At 39.0% G+C, this 20,426-nt stretch overlaps 1 protein-coding gene across 4 annotated transcripts in view; it reads left to right on the top strand.

Moving 5' to 3' along the window:
* The window catches only part of gnb1a (guanine nucleotide binding protein (G protein), beta polypeptide 1a), a 50,777-nt gene extending 33,516 nt beyond the window's left edge, over nucleotides 1-17,261 (top strand). For all 4 annotated transcript variants that reach the window (XM_010875374.3, XM_034295794.1, XM_010875375.3 and 1 more), the window contains exons 5-11: nucleotides 3,653-3,716; nucleotides 3,977-4,139; nucleotides 8,243-8,309; nucleotides 8,430-8,631; nucleotides 10,225-10,441; nucleotides 11,323-11,438; nucleotides 15,365-17,261. In XM_010875374.3, coding sequence (XP_010873676.1) covers nucleotides 3,653-3,716; nucleotides 3,977-4,139; nucleotides 8,243-8,309; nucleotides 8,430-8,631; nucleotides 10,225-10,441; nucleotides 11,323-11,429 — 820 coding nt within the window. In that variant the 3' untranslated portion in view covers nucleotides 11,430-11,438; nucleotides 15,365-17,261. The remainder of the gene's footprint in view (nucleotides 1-3,652; nucleotides 3,717-3,976; nucleotides 4,140-8,242; nucleotides 8,310-8,429; nucleotides 8,632-10,224; nucleotides 10,442-11,322; nucleotides 11,439-15,364) is intronic.
* The last annotated feature ends 3,165 nt before the right edge of the window (nucleotides 17,262-20,426 follow it).

The following is a 20,426-nucleotide window of genomic DNA, read 5'->3' as shown; positions in this document are numbered from 1 at the left end:
TCACCTACCTAATACTAATTGTTAATGTTAGCAATGATACATTTGTGTGATAAAAATAGAACATCTCCTCACTACAATCTAGATCAAGTGAATGAGAATTTTGTTGTTGAATCAACTTATGTTTATGAAACACGCAAATTCCAGCATATGTAGCTAGATACAATTGCCATTTTGTAATATGATAGTTTTTCTACAGTTGGCAAAAACCCAAACATTAAAATGTGTCCCAGTAGAAATGTTTCTTATTATGACAAGAAAATGTACACTTTCTCAACTTTCTACTCAGTCTATTGACTAATTGAACAAGGCCACCATCTGTTAATAAACTAGGCAGAATAACCGTGAAGTAACTGAATTTGCATTTGTTTAAACTATTCAAAAATCACTAAAAACAGTTCTACTCATGAACAATATACAGTAGACCGGCAGGCAGATTCGTAACAAGCATGGTTAGGCTCCAATGTTGTAGTATACGTCCAGTTTTAACGATAGCCATATCTAAAAAGACTAGCTCCATTTTACATAATGGTTGTTAGGCACAGATCTCAGTAGTACCACCACAGTGCCTCAGTTCCCACAGCCACTGTCTGTGTAACAATAAGCCAGGTAAAAATCTAATTATTTACCATACTTATTTGCCAACTTAGTCCTGATAAAACTGTTGTGATCCAAATGCAATTAGTCAATGCATTCTTCTATCATATTTAAATGCGTTTCACCAGGATATTGCTAGGAAAATCATGATGCCGTTCCCATTGTCTCAAAATCAACTTTGTTTAGCCTAGTCTGGTTCGAACATGTATGGTTCAATATCACCGTATCATGTTTGATCACTTTGGAAAAATTATTAATTCAACACCAGTCTTTTTGAGATGCCATTGTGTTTAATTCGCTAGCTGTCTACCAAAGATAACCTTTGTATGAGTGGGAATGGGTCAGAGTTGTAGTTTTTTAGGATTACAGAACAATATTTACAATTTAATTTGCTGTACCAGTCAAAAGTTTGGAGACCGTTACCCATTCAGGGGAAATTGGTGTTGGTGTTAGAATTGGGGATATGCTATTATTGTTAGGCCAATTTTAAGCACAAAGGTTAGATTATTGAGGTTATGGCTAGGATTAGGTTTAGGGTTACTGAGTAGGGAAAATTGAGAATTGGTTTTGGTCCCGACAACAATAGCGTGTGTTTGCATGTGTCCTTATGTATGTATATGGACAGGGAAAGCATTCAAAATGGACAAATCCATTGTTTGTGCTGTGGGTGGCTTACTGGCTGCTCTTAGCCAAGGTTGGTGTCTTCTGCGTCATGAGTGTTGGTGGCTGTCTCAGGAGCCTCCAGTTCAGCCCAGCAGCTCTGATTTAGCCTCAGCAACCAGCCAACTAATTACAATACCACAGGTGTGCTGTTCTGCTCCATAGAGACACCACAGACACACACACCAAACTGGTTTGTTACCATGCTTTGCTTTTCCGAATTTCTTTATTGCCTTACCCCCAAATTAAGTTACCTTTCTTAATCAGGGAGCTGACTCTGATGCAATAGAAAATAAAGATTGCCCCACCCCACTTTTATAGTACTGGGTATATTGTCTTTGTTTAGGAGGGTATACAAAATGTCTCTGTGTAGCAAAGTGAGCTGTCCAAAGAAATCTGGGGGGGGGGGGGATTATTGGCCTGGAGTCTGAGTATTTATACACAGATGTGTAATATGTTTGAATGGAGTTAACCGGGATTCCCCCAATTATCTTAAACCCCTTTTCCTGGGATCAAAGAAGTTTATGTAAATTATAATACATTATTTATATGAACAGAATGATATAAAATAAAACTGTTGAATATTTACAATGTCTAGGTTTTTCCTATTATTACAATCTGTTCCTCTGTCTGTATGATCAATGTTGTCTGTGTGGCAAAGCTTTACAAAAAGGAACGTCGTAGCAGGGTCCGAAGCAAGCTTTCTTTTCTCACTGGCCCTGGCAAGGCTAGTTGATCTGAAATATACTGGTCCAAACTGATTTCCACTGTTCCAAACAAATAAAAACTAATTAGTGGTATTTTGCCGAAGTATTGTATGTAAACACAATACAATACTCCTGTAGAATACAGTTGGTGGGGGGTCCAAATTACTTATTATATGCTGCAGTGCGCTGGACGGAGTATCTTTTGAAGCAGGTCACTTGAGTTCAGTGAGTTCATTGCCTGCTCCTAAATAGGCCTAAAGGTACTGTAAGTTGTCTTTTGAAAAGCTGGTTGTCTTTGACATTAATTTCTCAACTGTAATTGAAGCACATGGAGGTATTATCTGCTAATTTTGCCTCCAATAGACAATGTGCCATTTAATCCTCCAAGGATACATGTCTGGAATAGCTGACGGTTTTCATATAGCAGAAGCATGTTCTCAGTCGTGTAGCTTACATCATTTCTGTCATTGTTGCATATTTCAGACGTAATTGCCAATGCCACAGCTTTTTATTAAAGCATGAACTAACGTAGCAGTGATCTCACGTCTTGGGTGAACATTTGGAACCAATTAGAAATGGTCAAAGAGCCCATAGTCTCCATTGTTGTAATCTCAGTCAAAACCCACTTGACGATATTTTGAAAGGCACTGAGTTTTGTCATGTCACGCTGCGATTTGCTGCTTTCAGGTCCTGCTGCCAAAGTTTAGTGCCCTATTGAGAAGAATTTATTCAAATGCTTATTTCACCATCTACTATAGCCTATAAGCTTCCAGCAGGCAACACCCTAACTTCTGAGCTTCCTACATTGGTCATGTGCAATATTGTCATGCTTGTACATAAGATTTTAAGGCACTTTGGCCAGCATTAGTTAGTAATATTGTCAGAATATTTTAATTAATGTTGGGAAACAAACCAGACTGTCTAGGTATATTGCTTAGAAGTAAATAAAATAAATCTGGAGTTCTACATCACAATCTGACATTTTTAGATTGTCTGTTTGACATGTGGGTTTTCTTTCCTGTCATTTATTCTTTAGCCAATGGGTATTATGCAATCATAGGAGTTTACACTGTCAGTAACATTACTATGGTACAGATTTGTTTTTAAATGAGATTTTCATTAGGCAATTATAATCCAGAAAGTACATTGGCCAAACTCAACCAGCAGCAAATGTCAAACCATCAGCAGAAATTAAAACAACAGAATCACTGGTCGCTCTAAAACTTTAGAGCTTTACTGTTTTCTAACACACACAGGTTGACACCCATCCTTAACCCTCCTATTATAAGTGATAGGGATGTTGTAGTGTGTGTTGGTTAATAGGGACCTTTTGCCTCTCCCCATGCGGCAAAAGTCAATTTCCGGCTCAGGGTTTAGGGTCAAACTTACAATTGATTTTATAGTTAGAATTGGGGTTTCTTTAATGTCCAGGTGTTGTTGGTTAAGGTTAGGCATTACATCTAGGTAAAGTTTAGGCATAAATGTTACAAGGTTTAGGGCAAGGGAGCATGCAATTTCTATTTGTGAGTATGAGTGTGATGACGTGTTGTTATTATTAACATTTCCAAAGTTACCTGTTTATTTTGTTTGAATTTGTAGTGTGTGAATATCAGGCATTCAGGTGACCTGAAAGAAGTGCTCTTAAGATTTCCTTTGATGTCCCTGGTGTAATCATTGCTGTCCTTCCATAGGCTTTTAGTCAGTGCGTCCCAGGATGGTAAACTAATCATTTGGGACAGCTACACCACAAATAAGGTAAAGCTGCATTTAGATTTCTCCTAAACATAATTCGGGCTATGAAATGTATCCACTCTTTCTTTCATGACTGACATTGTCCAGTTTCCATATATGTAAAATAATGTGGTCTATTCAGTGTGTGTTCCATGCCCGACTCAAACCCACAGCCCTCATTGTGATGTTGCTAATACCAGCACCATGGGGCCAACGTCCATGCTTCCTCTCTAACCCTTAGCCTCCCTTGCCCTCTCCCCCCATACTCCAACTGCCACCCACAGGTCCACGCCATCCCGCTACGCTCCTCCTGGGTAATGACGTGCGCCTACGCCCCCTCTGGGAACTATGTGGCCTGCGGAGGCCTAGATAACATCTGCTCCATCTACAACCTCAAAACCCGTGAAGGAAACGTGCGCGTCAGCCGCGAGCTGGCTGGCCACACAGGTACAGTACACAGGCGTGCACACCCTGGGTAAGCGTCATCCCTGCCTGGGAATAGACAGTGGTCAGCATAGGCATCATTCCTGGGGGCTGGACAGGGGGACACATCCCCTGAATGTTCGTAGAAGGCAAATTTGCCCCCCTCTAAAAATATAATAATTTAATTTTCGTTGATATGTGGTCAATCTAGCTGTTGCAGCTTGTCTTCCTCCTTCTTGAATTTCAAAGCAAGGCATGCTCAGATCCTAAATCCATTCCACTTGAGTTCTATACAAAAACAATCTCTTCATCAATCAATTTCATGCATTACCCTTTACCTAAAGACTCCTGTAAATGGAAAGACAATTTGACTTTAGCACTGCTGACCTCCGTTTATGGTATATGGATGGGAAATATCAGCTGGCTCGCTAGCTACTTAAACTTGATCTGTAAGATTACGATTAGGTAATTTGCATGCACATCTTGACTTGTAGTATTGCTTAAATCAGTTGAAATACTTATTTTTTTGCTAGCTAGTCTAAAATTATACTGCAGCACATATTGCAACAAGCAGGTCACATGTTACTTGAGCGCTAAGATCTTATCCAGCCACTCGGACCGTAACTCCCTAGTAGCACGATATTAGATTATTTTAGCAGTGTCATATTGTAATTTTTCTTATCATTTTCATCCATTTACAATGTGTATTTTGAGGCCAGTGAATGACAGCTTGCTCAAACATTACCAATTATGATTAATAGAAAGGCACCAGAAGAGATTGTTTGCAAAAAGGAATGTTGCTGGAGACACAAGGTATTATTAACCAAGTAATACTGTATGTTACATAATATATGTTCTCTACTATGGGAGCAATAATAGATCTGAACTGCTGAGGGAATATCCACTGAGTTTATCTGTCTTGTTTGACAAATTCAGCAGAGTGAGTCTGAGCCTGAGGCCAGGGAGATGGATGGGATTGTCAGATGGATGGGAGGGATGGTGGGGTGGACCTGTTTTGTACATTATTTACTACAATGCCCTTCGTTACAGCTCGCCTATTGTCTACACTAATGTCTCAGTTTGTCGGGCTGCACAATTAATCAAAATATAATCGAAATTGCAATATTGACGTGCAATATCCAAACCGCCAACTTACGCGGTTTCCTGCTCCGAAAAAGGTGGATAATATGCGTGTCACATGAGGCAGTGGGCATGCATCGTATGTCCATAATTGTTTTTCTTGCGGGTGCTGTAGGTATTTCTGTAGATGACTTAAATACTTGGACTAATTTTGTTTATGAACTTGATGGTTTAGTTGATGTTAGTTTGAGTTAACATAAACATTTCTGCTTCTTGTTAGCGAGTGTCAACAAGATATATTGTCCCACATGCACAACAGCATGGTTATTAAAAGTTTGGGCTTCAGGGTCGGTGCCTACAAACATATTTAATATGGGAGAAAATAAACCTCATGTGTTGAGAAATTTTGCCTAACCAGCTATGGCAACGGCACAAACATAGCAAACACCATGGCATTAAATGAGCAGTTAAACGAATAGTTCAACAAAGGCTGCACCTTCAAATTGGTAATAAGTGTAAAATAGAAAACACTGAACTTTTATTCAGTTTAATAACGCATTATGTAGGCTATGATCTCTATTTTTAAGTGAGATTATCTATGCTGTTTACACCCATGTTTGAAAATCGCAAATCATATCCGTAATTGTAATATTTGTCAGTATAATATTTTATCCAAATTGTGCAGCCCTAATAGTTTGTCATGTCAATTAGATATTGAATGCAGGTTATTTTTTTTATCATATTCTGAAGAATACAGAGCTAGGCTATGCACTTTGTACAGTGCCCTCCAGAATTCTTGGACACCTTGGTGAAAATGAGCAAAAAGGCTATGAAAAATGTTGTTGCTTGTCACAAAAATTCTATAAATCTAACTTTGAGGTAGGGCTGTCAACGAATATTCTAAATTCGAATATATATTCGAATAGTTTTAAAAAAACGAATTTCGAAGGTGAATATTAATATTCGAATCAAAAAAATCTATAGCGCGCCTGACGGTACAGATCCATATGTCCGCCACAACTGAAGCGTGGTGTCATGACGTCATACACGCGTGGTGTGGGTCTGGCTACTCGAGAATTTCAACAGTGTCATGGCGGCTCGTTGTGAATACGATCTCGTATTTTACAAAAATAGTTTACTGAAACGTGTTTCTGAAAACATTTTAAGCGAGAAATAGGCCATGCAGTTGCTGAATCTGTCTTCATTTCAGCTCAACAAAGGTTAGTTTGAAAGATATTCGTCTACTTCTACTGGATACTCTACAACTCTGAAACTTCAATTAATGTTAATATTTGTTTCAGTCACTGAATGAAGCCTGCTATATTTGGGACAATAGTCGCGACCTTATATTGCTTGCACAAAACTCTTGATCAGCATTCAAAATGTGTTTATTGTTGTTCATTTTAAACCGTTATTGCGCAGAGAGCGTGAGGGCGAGAGAGAGAAAGTGCTTGAGCGAGCGAGCGTGAGGTCTGCGGTCTTGGTCATCATTTGATTTACTTGTTTTTGTGTAGGTAATACGTTGTCAAATATGTTTAAACTTAACTACTAGGTAGTCTATTTGTCTCTTTGTATTCATTTGTCCTGTTATTGACGTAATGCGCGTCATTGACAAAATGCGCATGCGCAACCAGATGTTCGAATAGTTCGAATATTATGTGTTTTTTTTGAGGGAATATTCGAACGTCATTTTTGAGGAATTTTGACAGCCCTACTTTGAGGTAAAATGTAATACATTGCGATGCCACCTCCCTGCTAAGTTTTTGGAGGTCTTCCCAGAAGAAAGTCTATACTCTCATCTGACCATGGAACCTGGTTCCAATCAACGTTCCAGTAAGGTGTAGCAAACTCCAGGTGCTGACATTTGTTGTTGTTGCAACATTCCCAAATTGCTTGTTAGCATGGAGAAGGTGTCTAATTGTAGTTCTGTAAAAACCCACCCCTTGACAAAAATGTAAAAAGCTTGACCGTCCTCTATTTTCCTCCGGGTATCAATTGCTTAAATTGCGAACCATCCCTTATTGTTAGATGTGGGGTTAGTGGGTCTCTGAATGGCCCAGCAATAAAAAGTCTACATGCCATTATTGAAAATGCAGCTTATGTTGATATAAAGACAGGATCGTGTCAGACCTTTAATCACCTTTAAAAATATCTTGTGACCTAAAATATTCAGTTGGAAAAACCAAACTGTCAATTCTTTGCATAAGTGTAAGTGTTGTTATTAGGGTTGTAACTGTGTTCAGATTTAACTAATCACATTCCAAATGTAGTTACCTGACACCATCTGAAGTGATTCAAATTACCCCTAAATAAAATTAGCTGTTATGTAGGGTTTCCTTCAAGGTTTCTTGGTTGCATGCTACAGAGATTGCCACGGTCCACAAGAAGATTACTAAAGGTCTACATAATCTTATAATTGAAAGATCAAGAGATGAATATAAAATTTCAAAGGCATCCTGGAACACTGAAGAAGACCATCATTAAGTGTTGTCAAAATGGTACCACGAGGATATTGCAAAGATCAGGATGTCTCTCCACATTTGAGGGCAGGGCAGGAAAAAGACCAAGGCCACCTAGAAGCCAGAGGCAACATTAAGGGAGCTGCAGGAATTTCTGCCTGGAACTGGATGCGTTTTACAAACTTTGCCTTTATTCTGTCTGGAAATGGATGTGTATTACAAACTTTGCCTTTATTCTGTCAGGAACTGATGCGTACCTGACAGAAGTTAGATTTAATCAAATTTGTCTGCGTCCTGTGGCTTATTATTCATGACAGCAGTTTTTCCCCCTCAAACTTCTAATTTCTTATAGTCATTAAAAAGTCGTAGACATTCTGCATTATCGCCTATTAATTAATTTTGGCATTCAGTTATTGTTTTTCTTTCTTATGAGAGCAACCAAGTTGTGATCCCTGACCTAAGGCCGATTAATGTACCAATTGGGTCAAGGCCTGTAATGTATTTGAATGTAGTTCTTTGTTGTGTCTTGATCATTTCTCAGGGTTGTCTGTGTGTGTGTGTTGTTGACGGTTCTGTTGTGGCTTTCAGGTTACCTGTCCTGCTGTCGCTTTGTGGATGATAATCAAATCGTCACCAGCTCTGGAGACACCACCTGGTGAGTTGGAGTACTGTGCCTGCCTACCTTCTACACTGCTGTAAAATATTTTGAGGCTAAATGTAAGCCCTCCTTCCAAAACTACCTTCAGAAGTTTTCTCTCTTTCCTCTCCACCCCAGTGCTCTCTGGGACATCGAGACAGGCCAGCAGACAACCACGTTCGCCGGCCACACTGGAGATGTCATGAGCTTGTCACTGGCGCCTGACACACGGCTGTTTGTTTCCGGGGCTTGTGACGCCTCCGCCAAGCTCTGGGACATCAGAGAAGGAATGTGCCGACAAACCTTCACTGGACACGAGTCAGACATTAATGCCATTTGTGTAAGACATCAGCCAATACGACCACCACTCATTCTGTGAAACAATACATCCATTCAAAACAAAACTGCACACTCACCTGCAATGCCAGTGTCCTGTCCACAGCATTTCATTTCAAAGATAATGTGTACACAGTAGCCTACTTAAGGGGATCAATATTTATTTAATATGTGGTAATGTGAATGTGACATGCTATGTTATTTATTTTTCATTGGCTATTGAATACAGATGGTCAAGCGCTTTATATTATGAAAACTGCTAATGTTTAGCACCCACCTAAGTGATGCTGGTACAGCCATTTGGTTCTGGCTCATTAAACACTGACACACGCACCACATGTAAAGTGCTATGAAAAAGGATATTTGTGGCATTGAATGTTATCAGTTATTCAGCCAAAATCTAATATTAGATAAAAGTGATCTTCAGTGAACAAACACGCAATTTTGATATCTATTTCATTTAAAGAAAGTTATGCAACACCCAATGTCCCTGTCTGGAACCAGTACTTAAACTGGTTATGGCACCATGAGCATCAATGACTGCAACTGTGAACACTCCCTGTCGTTATTGATCAGTCTCTCATAGCACTGTAAAGGAATTCTGTCCCAATCCTCAATGCAGAACTTCATTAACTAGGTGACATTTCAATATGGTTTAGATCTGGATTAGGCCAATCTGAAACATAAAACGTTCTTTAACCATTCTGCTGTAGACTTGCTTGTATGTTTCTGGATAATTGTCTTTCTGCCTGACTCAGCCATGGTTCAGCTCACAGGCTGGTGACCTGACCTTATCCTGTTTAATTCAGTGATACAAAGCAGAATTCCTGTTTTTTCATTGATGGAAAATTACCCATGTTCTGATGCAGAGAATCATCCCCACACCATGACACTTTCACCATGCTTAGCTGTTTGTATTAGTAATGTAGAATGCACTGTTTGGTTTTCGGGGTACATAATGGTACCTGTGTTGCCAAAAAACCTGCACTATTGACTCATCTGTCCATACAGTATAGAATTTTTTTAGGATCATCCAACTCCAGATGAGCATTCGTGTTCTTCTTAATAAGCATTGTTTTCTGCCTTGCACTTGGTGAGATTTTGTCCCTGCGGCCTCTCTTTAAATAATTCACTACTGTGTCCAACTTTATCTGTTTGAAAAGTATTGCTCTTACAGTGGTTTTGGTGGAACCCCAGAGCCTTAGAAGTTGTTTTGTAACCCTAAACAGACTGATATTCATTAAATTTCTGGAGGTGCCAAATCAGGCCTGATTGTTTACCACGGTATTCAGAAACAACCATAATAATAAGATTGGGGGACAATAAATGAACTGGGGGGCAATAACCTTTTCACACTTGAAGATGGCATGGTTGATTACACCCTAACAAATGAAGCAAGCACCTAACTTTGGAAAAAGCAAAGTCTTTCATCTTTAACATGCAATATGATCTGATCAAATTAAAAGTCAAAAGTATTCAAATAAAATTTCAAAAGACATGACAGGGCAAATACTTTTTCATGCTGCTCTAAGGAAGGTATCATCAGAAGAAGGCTCAGTCTCTCCCTCACTCTCCCTTTCTCTTCCTGAACTTCCAGTTCTTCCCCAACGGCAACGCCTTTGCCACTGGCTCGGACGATGCTACTTGCCGGCTGTTTGACCTGCGTGCTGACCAGGAGCTGATGGTCTATTCCCACGACAACATAATCTGTGGCATCACCTCAGTGGCGTTCTCCAAGAGTGGTCGCCTGCTGCTCGCCGGCTACGACGACTTCAACTGCAACGTGTGGGACAGCCTCAAGGCTGACCGTGCAGGTGACTGGTTGGCGGGGAAATGGCTTCCTGTTTGAAAGCGGCCATAAGTGGAGAAGTAGTGGTCTTGCAATGTTACATTGATGGTTGAACAGACCTATATTTGTCATCCTCAGCCAAAATGTTGAAGGGCCTTGTAGCTTCAGATAGGGGAATGTGGGGAATGTCTAGCTTGTGCTGGCTGAGACATTGGTTTAGTGTGTCTGGTGGTCTCCATATTACATGAATGACTGGGGCCTGGGCCCACTAATTATCAGAGGTACCGTCTGGGGCTACTCGGGTCAATGCTGTAGCCAGTTTATTTTCTCAATTATATGTATATTTGTAATTTAGCAGATACTCCTATCCACCGCGACTTACAGTAGTGAGTGCATAGAGTTTCATACTGGACCGGCATGGAAATCACAATCCCAACTTTTTACATAAAATTGAGTTATATTACGTACTTATTTACAGCAGACATTTTCCATTACTGGATGTTGGGATAGAGCAGATTGGTGACTGGAGGATTCCTGATTATCCACCCTTTTCTAAATTTTACAGACATCCCGTCATGGATTTAAAAGTATTGCACTGGTGTAAGTGTTGGGTAGAGGGAGTTTTCACCCTTGTTATTTCCGTGACAAGGAGTGCGCAAGTGTAGTTGTTTTTAAAGCAGCAGGGTTTGTTGATGCAGCAGATGAGCTCCCACAGAGGCATTAATATTTCAGTGCTTTTGACTGTGGTCTATATCAGAGAAGAGATGGGCCGGGCTTGGTCCGACACAAAAGTCTGTTCATATGGTAAAACAACACTAGTGCACAAAATGATAAAGTTGGATTGTAGGAATGCACCTAGCCCGGTATTCAACAGAATGATAAGCTTTGATTCTGTTCTCAACCTAGGTGTCCTGGCTGGTCATGACAACCGTGTAAGCTGCTTGGGCGTTACCGACGATGGCATGGCAGTGGCAACAGGGTCCTGGGACAGTTTTCTCAAGATCTGGAACTAGAGTCTGAAGGTAATTTTACACCTGCCTTTTCACTAGTATGCCTGACATTAGAATTGACTGGTGGTTTTCAAACTGCAGTCTGCAAACCCCTGATGGTCCGTAGGGCGTGTTGCAGGCAAATCATCTCAAATGATGACTATAATAATATTTATAACTAATTCTTATAGATTGTCCTTCTCCAGTATAATTACCCAGTGACTTATGATATTATCTGATGTGATCTGGTTCAGATGTACTGTGGAATCTTTTGCTAATTTCCCTTCCTGTCAATTTAAATAAACTTCCATCTAAAGCTTTCTATTGCAAAGGAACACTTTCTCATTAGAAAAGTGTCGTTCAGTATGTCAACTGGAGAGGGTGAGATTAATTTTATTACTGCTAGTCTAGGCAGGCCTCCATTCTACATCACAGTAGTAAAGTGTGTGTCAAGAGGTAGCAACTACGTTATTAGAAAAAACATTAAACTACAATTAACTGGTAATTTATCAGTCTAAACATTTTAATTGATTGGATGCTCCCAATAATAATTTAAGTTCTGGTAAGTTTTGGACAATGCACCTCAAATACCAGACGTCAATAATGCTGGAATTTTAGTCAGCTCTCTCTCCCACTCTAACAAACAAAAATTAGCTTGAAATAAAATAGTGCGGTCTTCTGTGGTTCTGTCGAGTTCTTGCCTCCCAGATTACGACCGGTAGCAACAAACTGTCCTTTTGAAGGACAACATTGTTGCATGAAGTGTCAGGTTATACAACAAAATGATCAGCCGTAGAATTACTTCTAGAAACACAAAGCTGCAATAGACGTCCGCCAGTTGTAGTCGGCATACATAGAGCTGCATGGAACATTGTACTGCAGTCAGCTGGTTTATTTGTTCTTCATAAAATAAAATTTGCGCTAGAAAAAATTATTGAAACTTGCCGATGTCTGTACAATCCTGCTGTTTATATGAAGGCCTGTATTTAAATTACCTAATAATGTATACTCTTAATTTGAGTGGAAATATTCTAATGCAAATTGTTGTCTTCAAGCGTTTGCCTGTGGTTTGGTGTTCCTTGAATACAAATTTTGGGGGAACTGCTGGGGAAAAGGTGTTCAAGGGAGCAAACAGCAGTTTTAACATGGGTATCACAATCGAGGGCTGCAGGACCACTGAAAGGGTAGCCACTGCCCATTAAATCAGATGGTAGAATTAAGTGCATTATACAGTACAGTAAAATCCCTGACCAAATCCCTAATATTACTGAGTTTACAATTATGTATTAATATTTTGGTCTTTTATTTTACAGCACTGCCATTCAAAATCAGTTATTACTAGTTGACATTGGTTTTAGTTTGCTAAATATTCGGAGGAAAAATGAAAAGCTGAAAAATTTTGCTTGTATCAGTATTCAACCCCAGTGCTATGGAATCTCCCAGTTTACAGTTATAAATACTGTATGAATTAAATGCATTTTACCATTGGCCTCTTGTGAACCATTAAAGTTGCTGTCATGTTTTCAGAGTATGATGAAGTAAAATTGGTCAGGTTGTAAATCTAAAAGAACATTCTAATATACAGTACTCAAAAAAATTAAGGGAACATATAACCATCACAGTATCACACAAAGTAATTTAATCTTCAGGGATATCAATCTGTCCAGTTAGGAAGCATAATCCATTGTGAATCAATGTCATCTGCAATTGAAAGTGACAACAGGAGACAACAGCAAGACAACCCCCAAAAAGGGAATGATTTTGCAGATTGTGGCCACAGACAATTGCTCTCTCCTTATCCTTCCTGACTGATTCTTCCCTAGTTTTGTTTTGCTAGTGTCCTTGTCACTACTGGTAGTTTGAGGCAGTGCCTGCAGCCCATTCAGGTTGCACATGTATTCCAGCTCCTCAAGGAGCTAACGGTACCCTGACTGCTGTTAGGTACTGGGATGAAATCCTCAGACCCGTCGTCAGACCTTACCCTGGTGCAGTGGGCCATGGGTTCCTCCTGGTGCAGGACAATGCCCGGCTTGCCTTAGATTGGCCCTCACGTTCTCCAGACCTGAATCCAATTGAGAACCTCTAGGATGTTATGTATCTGTGCATCCGATGCCGCCAAGTAGTACCACAGACTGTCCAGGAGCTCACTGATGCCCCTGATCCAAGTCTGAGAGAAAATCCCCCAGGACACCATCCACCATCTCATCAAAAGCTTGCCCAGACGTTGTCGGGAGTGCATACAGGCTGTTCTCAACGAACTTACAGTGTACAGTAAATATTTTGGACTTGGCCATGTACAACTGTTTCCAAAAATGTGTGACGCTGCGTAAAATGCAAATAAACAGAATGCAAAGATGTGCAAATAAATTGAAAATGGTACAAATGTTTAAACTCAAATTATATTGTGTTCAGAAAAATGCATTTAGAATTTGATGCCAGCAAATTTGATTTCCACTACAGGATCATCCGTTTTTAATAGAGTCGCCTGAGCACAAACGCCACGGCCATCCAATATTGGTTTTCGGCCTTGTGTACAGAGATTTCTCTGGATTCTCTGAATTCTTTTATGATATTATGTACTGTAAATTATAAGATCCCCCAAGTCTTTTCCATTTTTCATTGAGAAACGTTATTCTTAAATGGTTGCACTATTTGCCCCACACAGTCTTTCAGAGTGGTGAACCCGTCCATATCTTTACTTCTGAAAGACTCATCCTCTCTGGGATGCTTTTTTTTATGCCCAATCATGTTACTGATCTGTTGCCAATTCACCTAATTAGTTGATGTTCCATCAGATTTATTTTTGCATTACACAACTTTTCCAGTCTTTTGTTGTCCCTTTCTTTTTTGAAATGTGTTGCTGGCATCAAATTCATTGTTTGCATATATTTTTCAAGAAACAATAACATTTCTCTTTTTCAAAATTTGATATAATGTCTTAAATATTAAATATAGGGTTTAAATGATTTGTAAATGCATTGCATTCTGTTTTTCTTTACACTGTGTCCCAACTTTTTTTGGAAACTGTGTTGTAGTTAAGAGAGAAAGTAATACAAATACATAAATTAGAAAAGGGGTACATATCCAAGTGTTTGGATATCCCAGTGAATACTGATCAATAATCAGGAAGTGAAAACGGCATCACTCCAACCAGGCACTACTGTCCCTGAAAATGTAGCACACAAACAGGAACACTTGTGAGAGAATCCATCGAGGCCAACAGTCACTTTATTAAAAGAAAATTACAAATATTTACCAACAAAACTAAGTGTCAGTCAGTGTTTTAAAATAAAGTCTCTTTTGCATTTGGGTTGTGTCATGACAGTGTGTTCTGTATTAGTTGATGGAAAGGTTTTTTCCATCAACTAATACAGAGGGAACAGATACCACTAACTTGGAGGAAAATGGATCTCATCTCTGCTGCTAAATTAATCTGAATAGAGTTTTGAGGTTGTGTAGTGCTGGAGGTCATCTCAACTTCAATGGTCCACAACTCTGAGCATGGGTATCTAAAGTTTTTTTGTTTAATCTGATAGGTAATTGTATTCACCTTGTCTTCCAAGAACAAGTCTCTAATAGAGCTGGAACATGGGACAATAATTACTCTGGGTCCCAGAAATTAATGGTGAACATGGGACAATAAGTAATATTAAGTCCAGTCAGATTTATTGTCTAAAACATAGCTCTTCAACCCTCTCTTGGGGACCCCCCAGCAATCTCGCAGTTTAGTTTTTGCCCTGAAATAACTAACCTGATTCAACAGGTAAGGGCTTGTTAATTAGTAAAGTTGATTCAGGTGTGCTAGCTCTGGGATACATCTAATAGAGGGAATGGCTGGGGGGTCCCCAGGAGAGGGTTGAAGACATATGGTCTAAAATGTCTATGAATATATAGTAGATACTTTTTGTTGCAAATAACAATAATGCACATTTTTTCTCTTTTTGTCCTGCTTTCTTTAGATGGCATCCAGACTCCAAAGTTGAATGGAAGACCATTCCAACATCAAAATGTTCAATTTAATTGCATATCAAATCTCGAAAAACCACGATACTGACTCCAACTCCCCAAAAAACTACTAAGGGCAAAAATTATTTTTCCTTCTCATTTTTAAAGAAGAGCACAATTGTTTAGCACTCAGCTATAAAGATGAGGAATTTCATTGGTATGAAGTGAAATGGGGGAAATAATTGTGCATTCCTACTGGGACCATTTTCTGATAGTGTCGAAGAAAAATACCTTCACCTCCATGCAAATGTCATCCATTCTTCAGTGCAAAGGTTTGAGTGACGGAATTTACATAATGATTTTCCAACTATTGCTCGATTTTTGGCCATGTTCTATTTTTTCGCTAATGTTATTTTTTTCTTTATTCCTTTATTCCTTTATTTTTGGTTGAGAGATTTAGATCTGTGACCTCCTGCTGGTAAAATGAAGATCAGAAGCTTTCTTTTATCTCTTAGTCTTGATATATTTTAGAAAAATCAAGTTTTGTAGATTGGAAATACAAATTACAAATGATCACATTTTAATTCAGCTTTAACGCACCTGAAACAAAGGTAAAATAATTGAATTGTGAACAGAGTTCACGTACCACCAACAAGGCCGTTCTGTACATTTTAGTCCCAAGATACCTTTCTTTTTCTGTCTTGTCACAAATCTTCGCATAATAGAATGTTTAAAGAAAAGTTAACTAACCAAGCACCTGCTGTTTATGATAATGAATGCTCATCTTTAAAACAAAATCAAACAGAATCATACACAACATTTTAACCATTCTCATCAGACTTTTATTGGCCGGCAGCATAGAATAATTAAATGAACATTAACCCATCATTTCCCTTTCTTTTTTGTTTCCCTTTTCTGTTGACCGTGGTTGGGACAGGTGATCTTATTTGGTGGGTTAGGGAAGCCTCCGCTTATATCCCGGTTTCATTCCGGAGTTTGTGTTATCAGAGGTGCCCGTTCCATGCTTGGAAATGCAGTTACTACTCTGTGATGACATGTTGTAAAAATCTATGTTTGAAAATAATGATATTGAAACTTTTTAAGTTAAAAAAAAATAAAAAAAAGATTTTGGTTGTCTGCCATGGGTGGGTAAACTCTTAGAATCGCATGCTGTAGAATTGCTTAAAAAGAGGTGCATATGGAACTAAGTCCTTTTGATGTTTTTCTTTAAGAAAATAACCTGTTCAATATATAATACTTATAATGGTATTTATATTGTTTATGGCTACTCTGTGCATAAATAAATTTAAAGCTATGCACTTGAGAGAAGCAAACACCACAACATAAAATAAACGGTTACCTGGTCTTAAGACATCCATGCTTGGGAAGGATTCCTTGTCACGTTTAAAGCATACACACATGCACACAGACACAAATAGAACAAACAGTTCTTCATTCCTTCTGTAGCAAACAAATTCCAATGACAAAGAAAATAAATATTTTGTAACAAACAGGTTTTTTTCTGTTCTTTAATAATAATATAAAGAACATGCAGCATCTGAATGGCAGATTTTTCTGTTGTTCCCCTCTCCTTGTAAACAGAGACGCTCTTTCTTTAGCAGTAGTGGCATTTTTTTCCCCCCATTCTGTTTTTTTTTCTCTGCGACATTCTGTACAAAAATGTGCTGTAATCGTGCTTTAGGCCTGGAGTTGGCAAAAAATAAAATCAACTAAATTCCATTTCCTTTTCTCTCTTCATAAAATAACTGTTGATCTCTGCACCCCTCTGTTCCCTTCTCACCTTTTGTATTTAATTTTAAAGTCTGTGTACAACCGAAAGCTGGATGCAAGATAGAAACTATATTAAAATGTACTGTTATTTAAGATGTAATAAAAAGCAGTTTGAGATGATCTGTTGTTGCGAGTTTGATTTCTCAAGATAATGGGTAATTCTTTGCATGCATTCCTGGTTAATGTAATTACTTGAAGTGAAAACTATTGTTTACACTATTAAATTGTCTTGGTTTCTAAGTTACTTCATTTTAGTCTGCTGCAATGGAGGAACAATGTTTAAAAAGTGCTGTTATTCTTGCATGGTTCTTTGTTTATGGATGAAAATACCCTTAAATTAAAGCTGACAGCCAAAACACAATGCGTCACTATCCAAATACTTATGGACTGCACTGTATGAAATGGCTAAGTGCTGTACCAGGCACTGATGTATTGTGCCTAAGAACTGCTCTTGGATCTGGTACAGTGGCCATATGTCTTATTGTTTATATGAAGCATGCTAGGATATTTCTTGTGGCAGGTTAGTAGAACTAAAGAGGTAATATATTACAGAAGGCTGAAAAACGTTTACATTAGGTAAATGTGTTGTTTTAGAACTTAGTTAAGTGAGTTATTTTTACATGGCCGGGTTTCCCACATAAGGACCAATGGAATGGTCTTAAATATGCACAAAAATATTTTTCCATAGTTAAAGTTGTCAACCCAACACAACCACTAGATAGAGCTGCAGGCCTTCTACAACGATAGAAACATTAAAAGATCTTCATTTCTAATATGGCTGATTAAATGTGGAAATGTTGCATGACAGGAAAAGTGGATGAGAACTTCACATCCACTCTTTGTGACATGCAACATTTCCAGTTGAGAATGTTGTGAGAGATTTTGTGCATTAAGTGCATTATACTCCCACACTTGATGAAAATATCAATATGTAAATCACATATACAGATAATCAGTACGGTAAACAGTATAATCATCAATGTATGATGTATACATCTTGTATTGAAATAATCATGACAGTACCAGCAGCAAACCATCATGAGCCTTAAAGTTAATGGCCCTAATGGCTCTGTTACTTTTATGGGGACATGTCCTGAATTTGAACCACCAATGTTTGGTGAGTTATTGGTTTGGAGGATGAATCCCAAAAATTTTGTGGAGCAAAGGTAAAACATGCCCAAGGGATTAACATAAAGGGATGTTCAGAACACATCATTTTGAGATGCTACTGTATAAAAGTCATGGTCCAGGCCTTAGAACGTTGGGCATATCTGCAGGAGGGCCTGACCTTTGTGATTGTCATTGTTCTTTGATTCTCAATAAAGTCTATTTGGATTCAGAAGTTCCTGAGCTGTTGCGCTTTTGTTTTTGAAAGTGTGAACTTGTTTTTTCACGACATAAATTGAAGGCCCCACTGAGATTTGGACATAGACATTTTTCTTGGCTGACTGCCCAGGAGGAATTGGAGTTACACAAACGGTGTCCACAACAGAGGTAAGCATTTTTGCTTTTAGTTTGTGTAATTCAGACCACTAAATTCTTTGGTTGGACTCCAAGTAAGGTCTCTCCAAATTTAACAAACTATGTTTTAGTGCAAATGGAATTTTTGAATCCAATACAACACATGCATGTGAACATGATGTAAATAATACACCAAGCCAGTTAACGGTTCTTCACAAAGGATCTATGTACATGTGTATGTCTGTGAGAGGAAATGTGCAAATGTATGAGAAGAAAGTGTTTGGCTGGGTACCTGAAAATGTGTGTGTGAGAGAGTTCCCTAGACAGCTGTGTATGTAGTGTGTAAATAGAAAGAGAAAGGAGTTTGTCTGCCAGGGAGCGCGAAGGCAGAGAAAGTGTTTGTCTATTAGGAGAGGAAGTTACTGTCTCGTATAATAAATGAGCGGGAGGATAACATTTGAATTACAGTAATGTGGAGATTTTGTTATCCGATTATCACAAACACGTGTATCCAGTAACTGCTAATATCACTGTCACTACCATTTCGGTAATAATATTAAGTACGGTAGAGGCCATATGTCGTAATGCAAACAGGAGAAATACTGAAACAGCTTCAATCTAAACAAATACGGGATAAGGGAATTACGTGGGAGGAAGTGGCAGAACAAAGGATTTGGTCCAGTTGTCCAGGATTAGATGTGCCCATAATCAGACAAATGCAGGGACCACAGGAAGATGTATGGTTCTAAATTGGGAATTTAAGGACGATGAAAATTCAGGGAAACAACATTCGCAAGGTTTGTGAAAGGTAGGTATTATGATACAAAATATATACAGGTCTAGATAACACCACAACACATCTGTTCCTGACACAATTATATGAACAAGGACTGAATGCGCATTATTACACAGACACAAGGCAGCTATAGAAAGGTACAGCACCACAGAGTCAAGTGAAGAACAACTGATTTGGATCACGTCAGGGGGTCAATGGCTTTGGTCCAGCCAGCCAGAATTTGATAAGCCAATGGTTAGGCAGATGCACAGACCAGATGAGGAGTTGTGGTTCTAGTTAATGTGAGGGTGAAGTGTGGTTTTAATAAAAGGAAACATAATATGGAAATTGTGGGTTGTAATTGGTGGACATTGGAAAGTGATGATTTTAATCCATAATGTTTCTGCTGATCAATTCGAGTTTTAGGGGAAATTGTTTGCGAACATACATAGATGATGTCCAAAACCTGTCTCGATGTGTCTTTGGAGTGAACGGTCTAAGCTAGAGGTGTGAGGTGGGAAACTAGTTGGCCGCCATCCCAGAGGGGAAGAGGATGCCTGGTGTGTGAGCAGTCACCTGAGAAGGAGCCCCGGGACAGGGTAACCCTAGCCAGGCAAGGAAGCACCACATTTACCTCATAGGCTCAGAGATGGCAGGGACACCAGTTCAGTTGCTGGCTAAAAGGTTTCCCGTGTGAAGAACAGATCAAAGTGGTGTCTAAGACGTTGGAAAAACAAACAAGAAGAACGATGACTAAGTGGCCAAAGGACGGAACGTTCAACGCCTCAGTATGCAAAGAACTAGACACGCAAATAAAGAATCACAAGGCAAATTCTAAACGTGACATATGCAAACAAAAACGAGAAAGAGAGCGAGAAGTGATTAAGATGTTCTTGGAAGAAGGGAAAGGTCAGCTGGCTAGTGTGACCAGAGCACACTGCATGTTACAAAAGGATGAGGAGAAGTCAGCCAGGAAGACAAATGGATTGATGAGCCCCCACCATACGACGGGACACAATGCCCAGTAGTGACAGGGTCAGTGGCGATTA

The sequence above is a fragment of the Esox lucius genome, chromosome 12 (assembly GCF_011004845.1).
Source record: "Esox lucius isolate fEsoLuc1 chromosome 12, fEsoLuc1.pri, whole genome shotgun sequence".
Lineage (NCBI taxonomy): Eukaryota > Metazoa > Chordata > Actinopteri > Esociformes > Esocidae > Esox > Esox lucius.
Note: the sequence above shows the minus strand (reverse complement) of the source record. Positions and strands in the feature narration are given on the sequence as shown.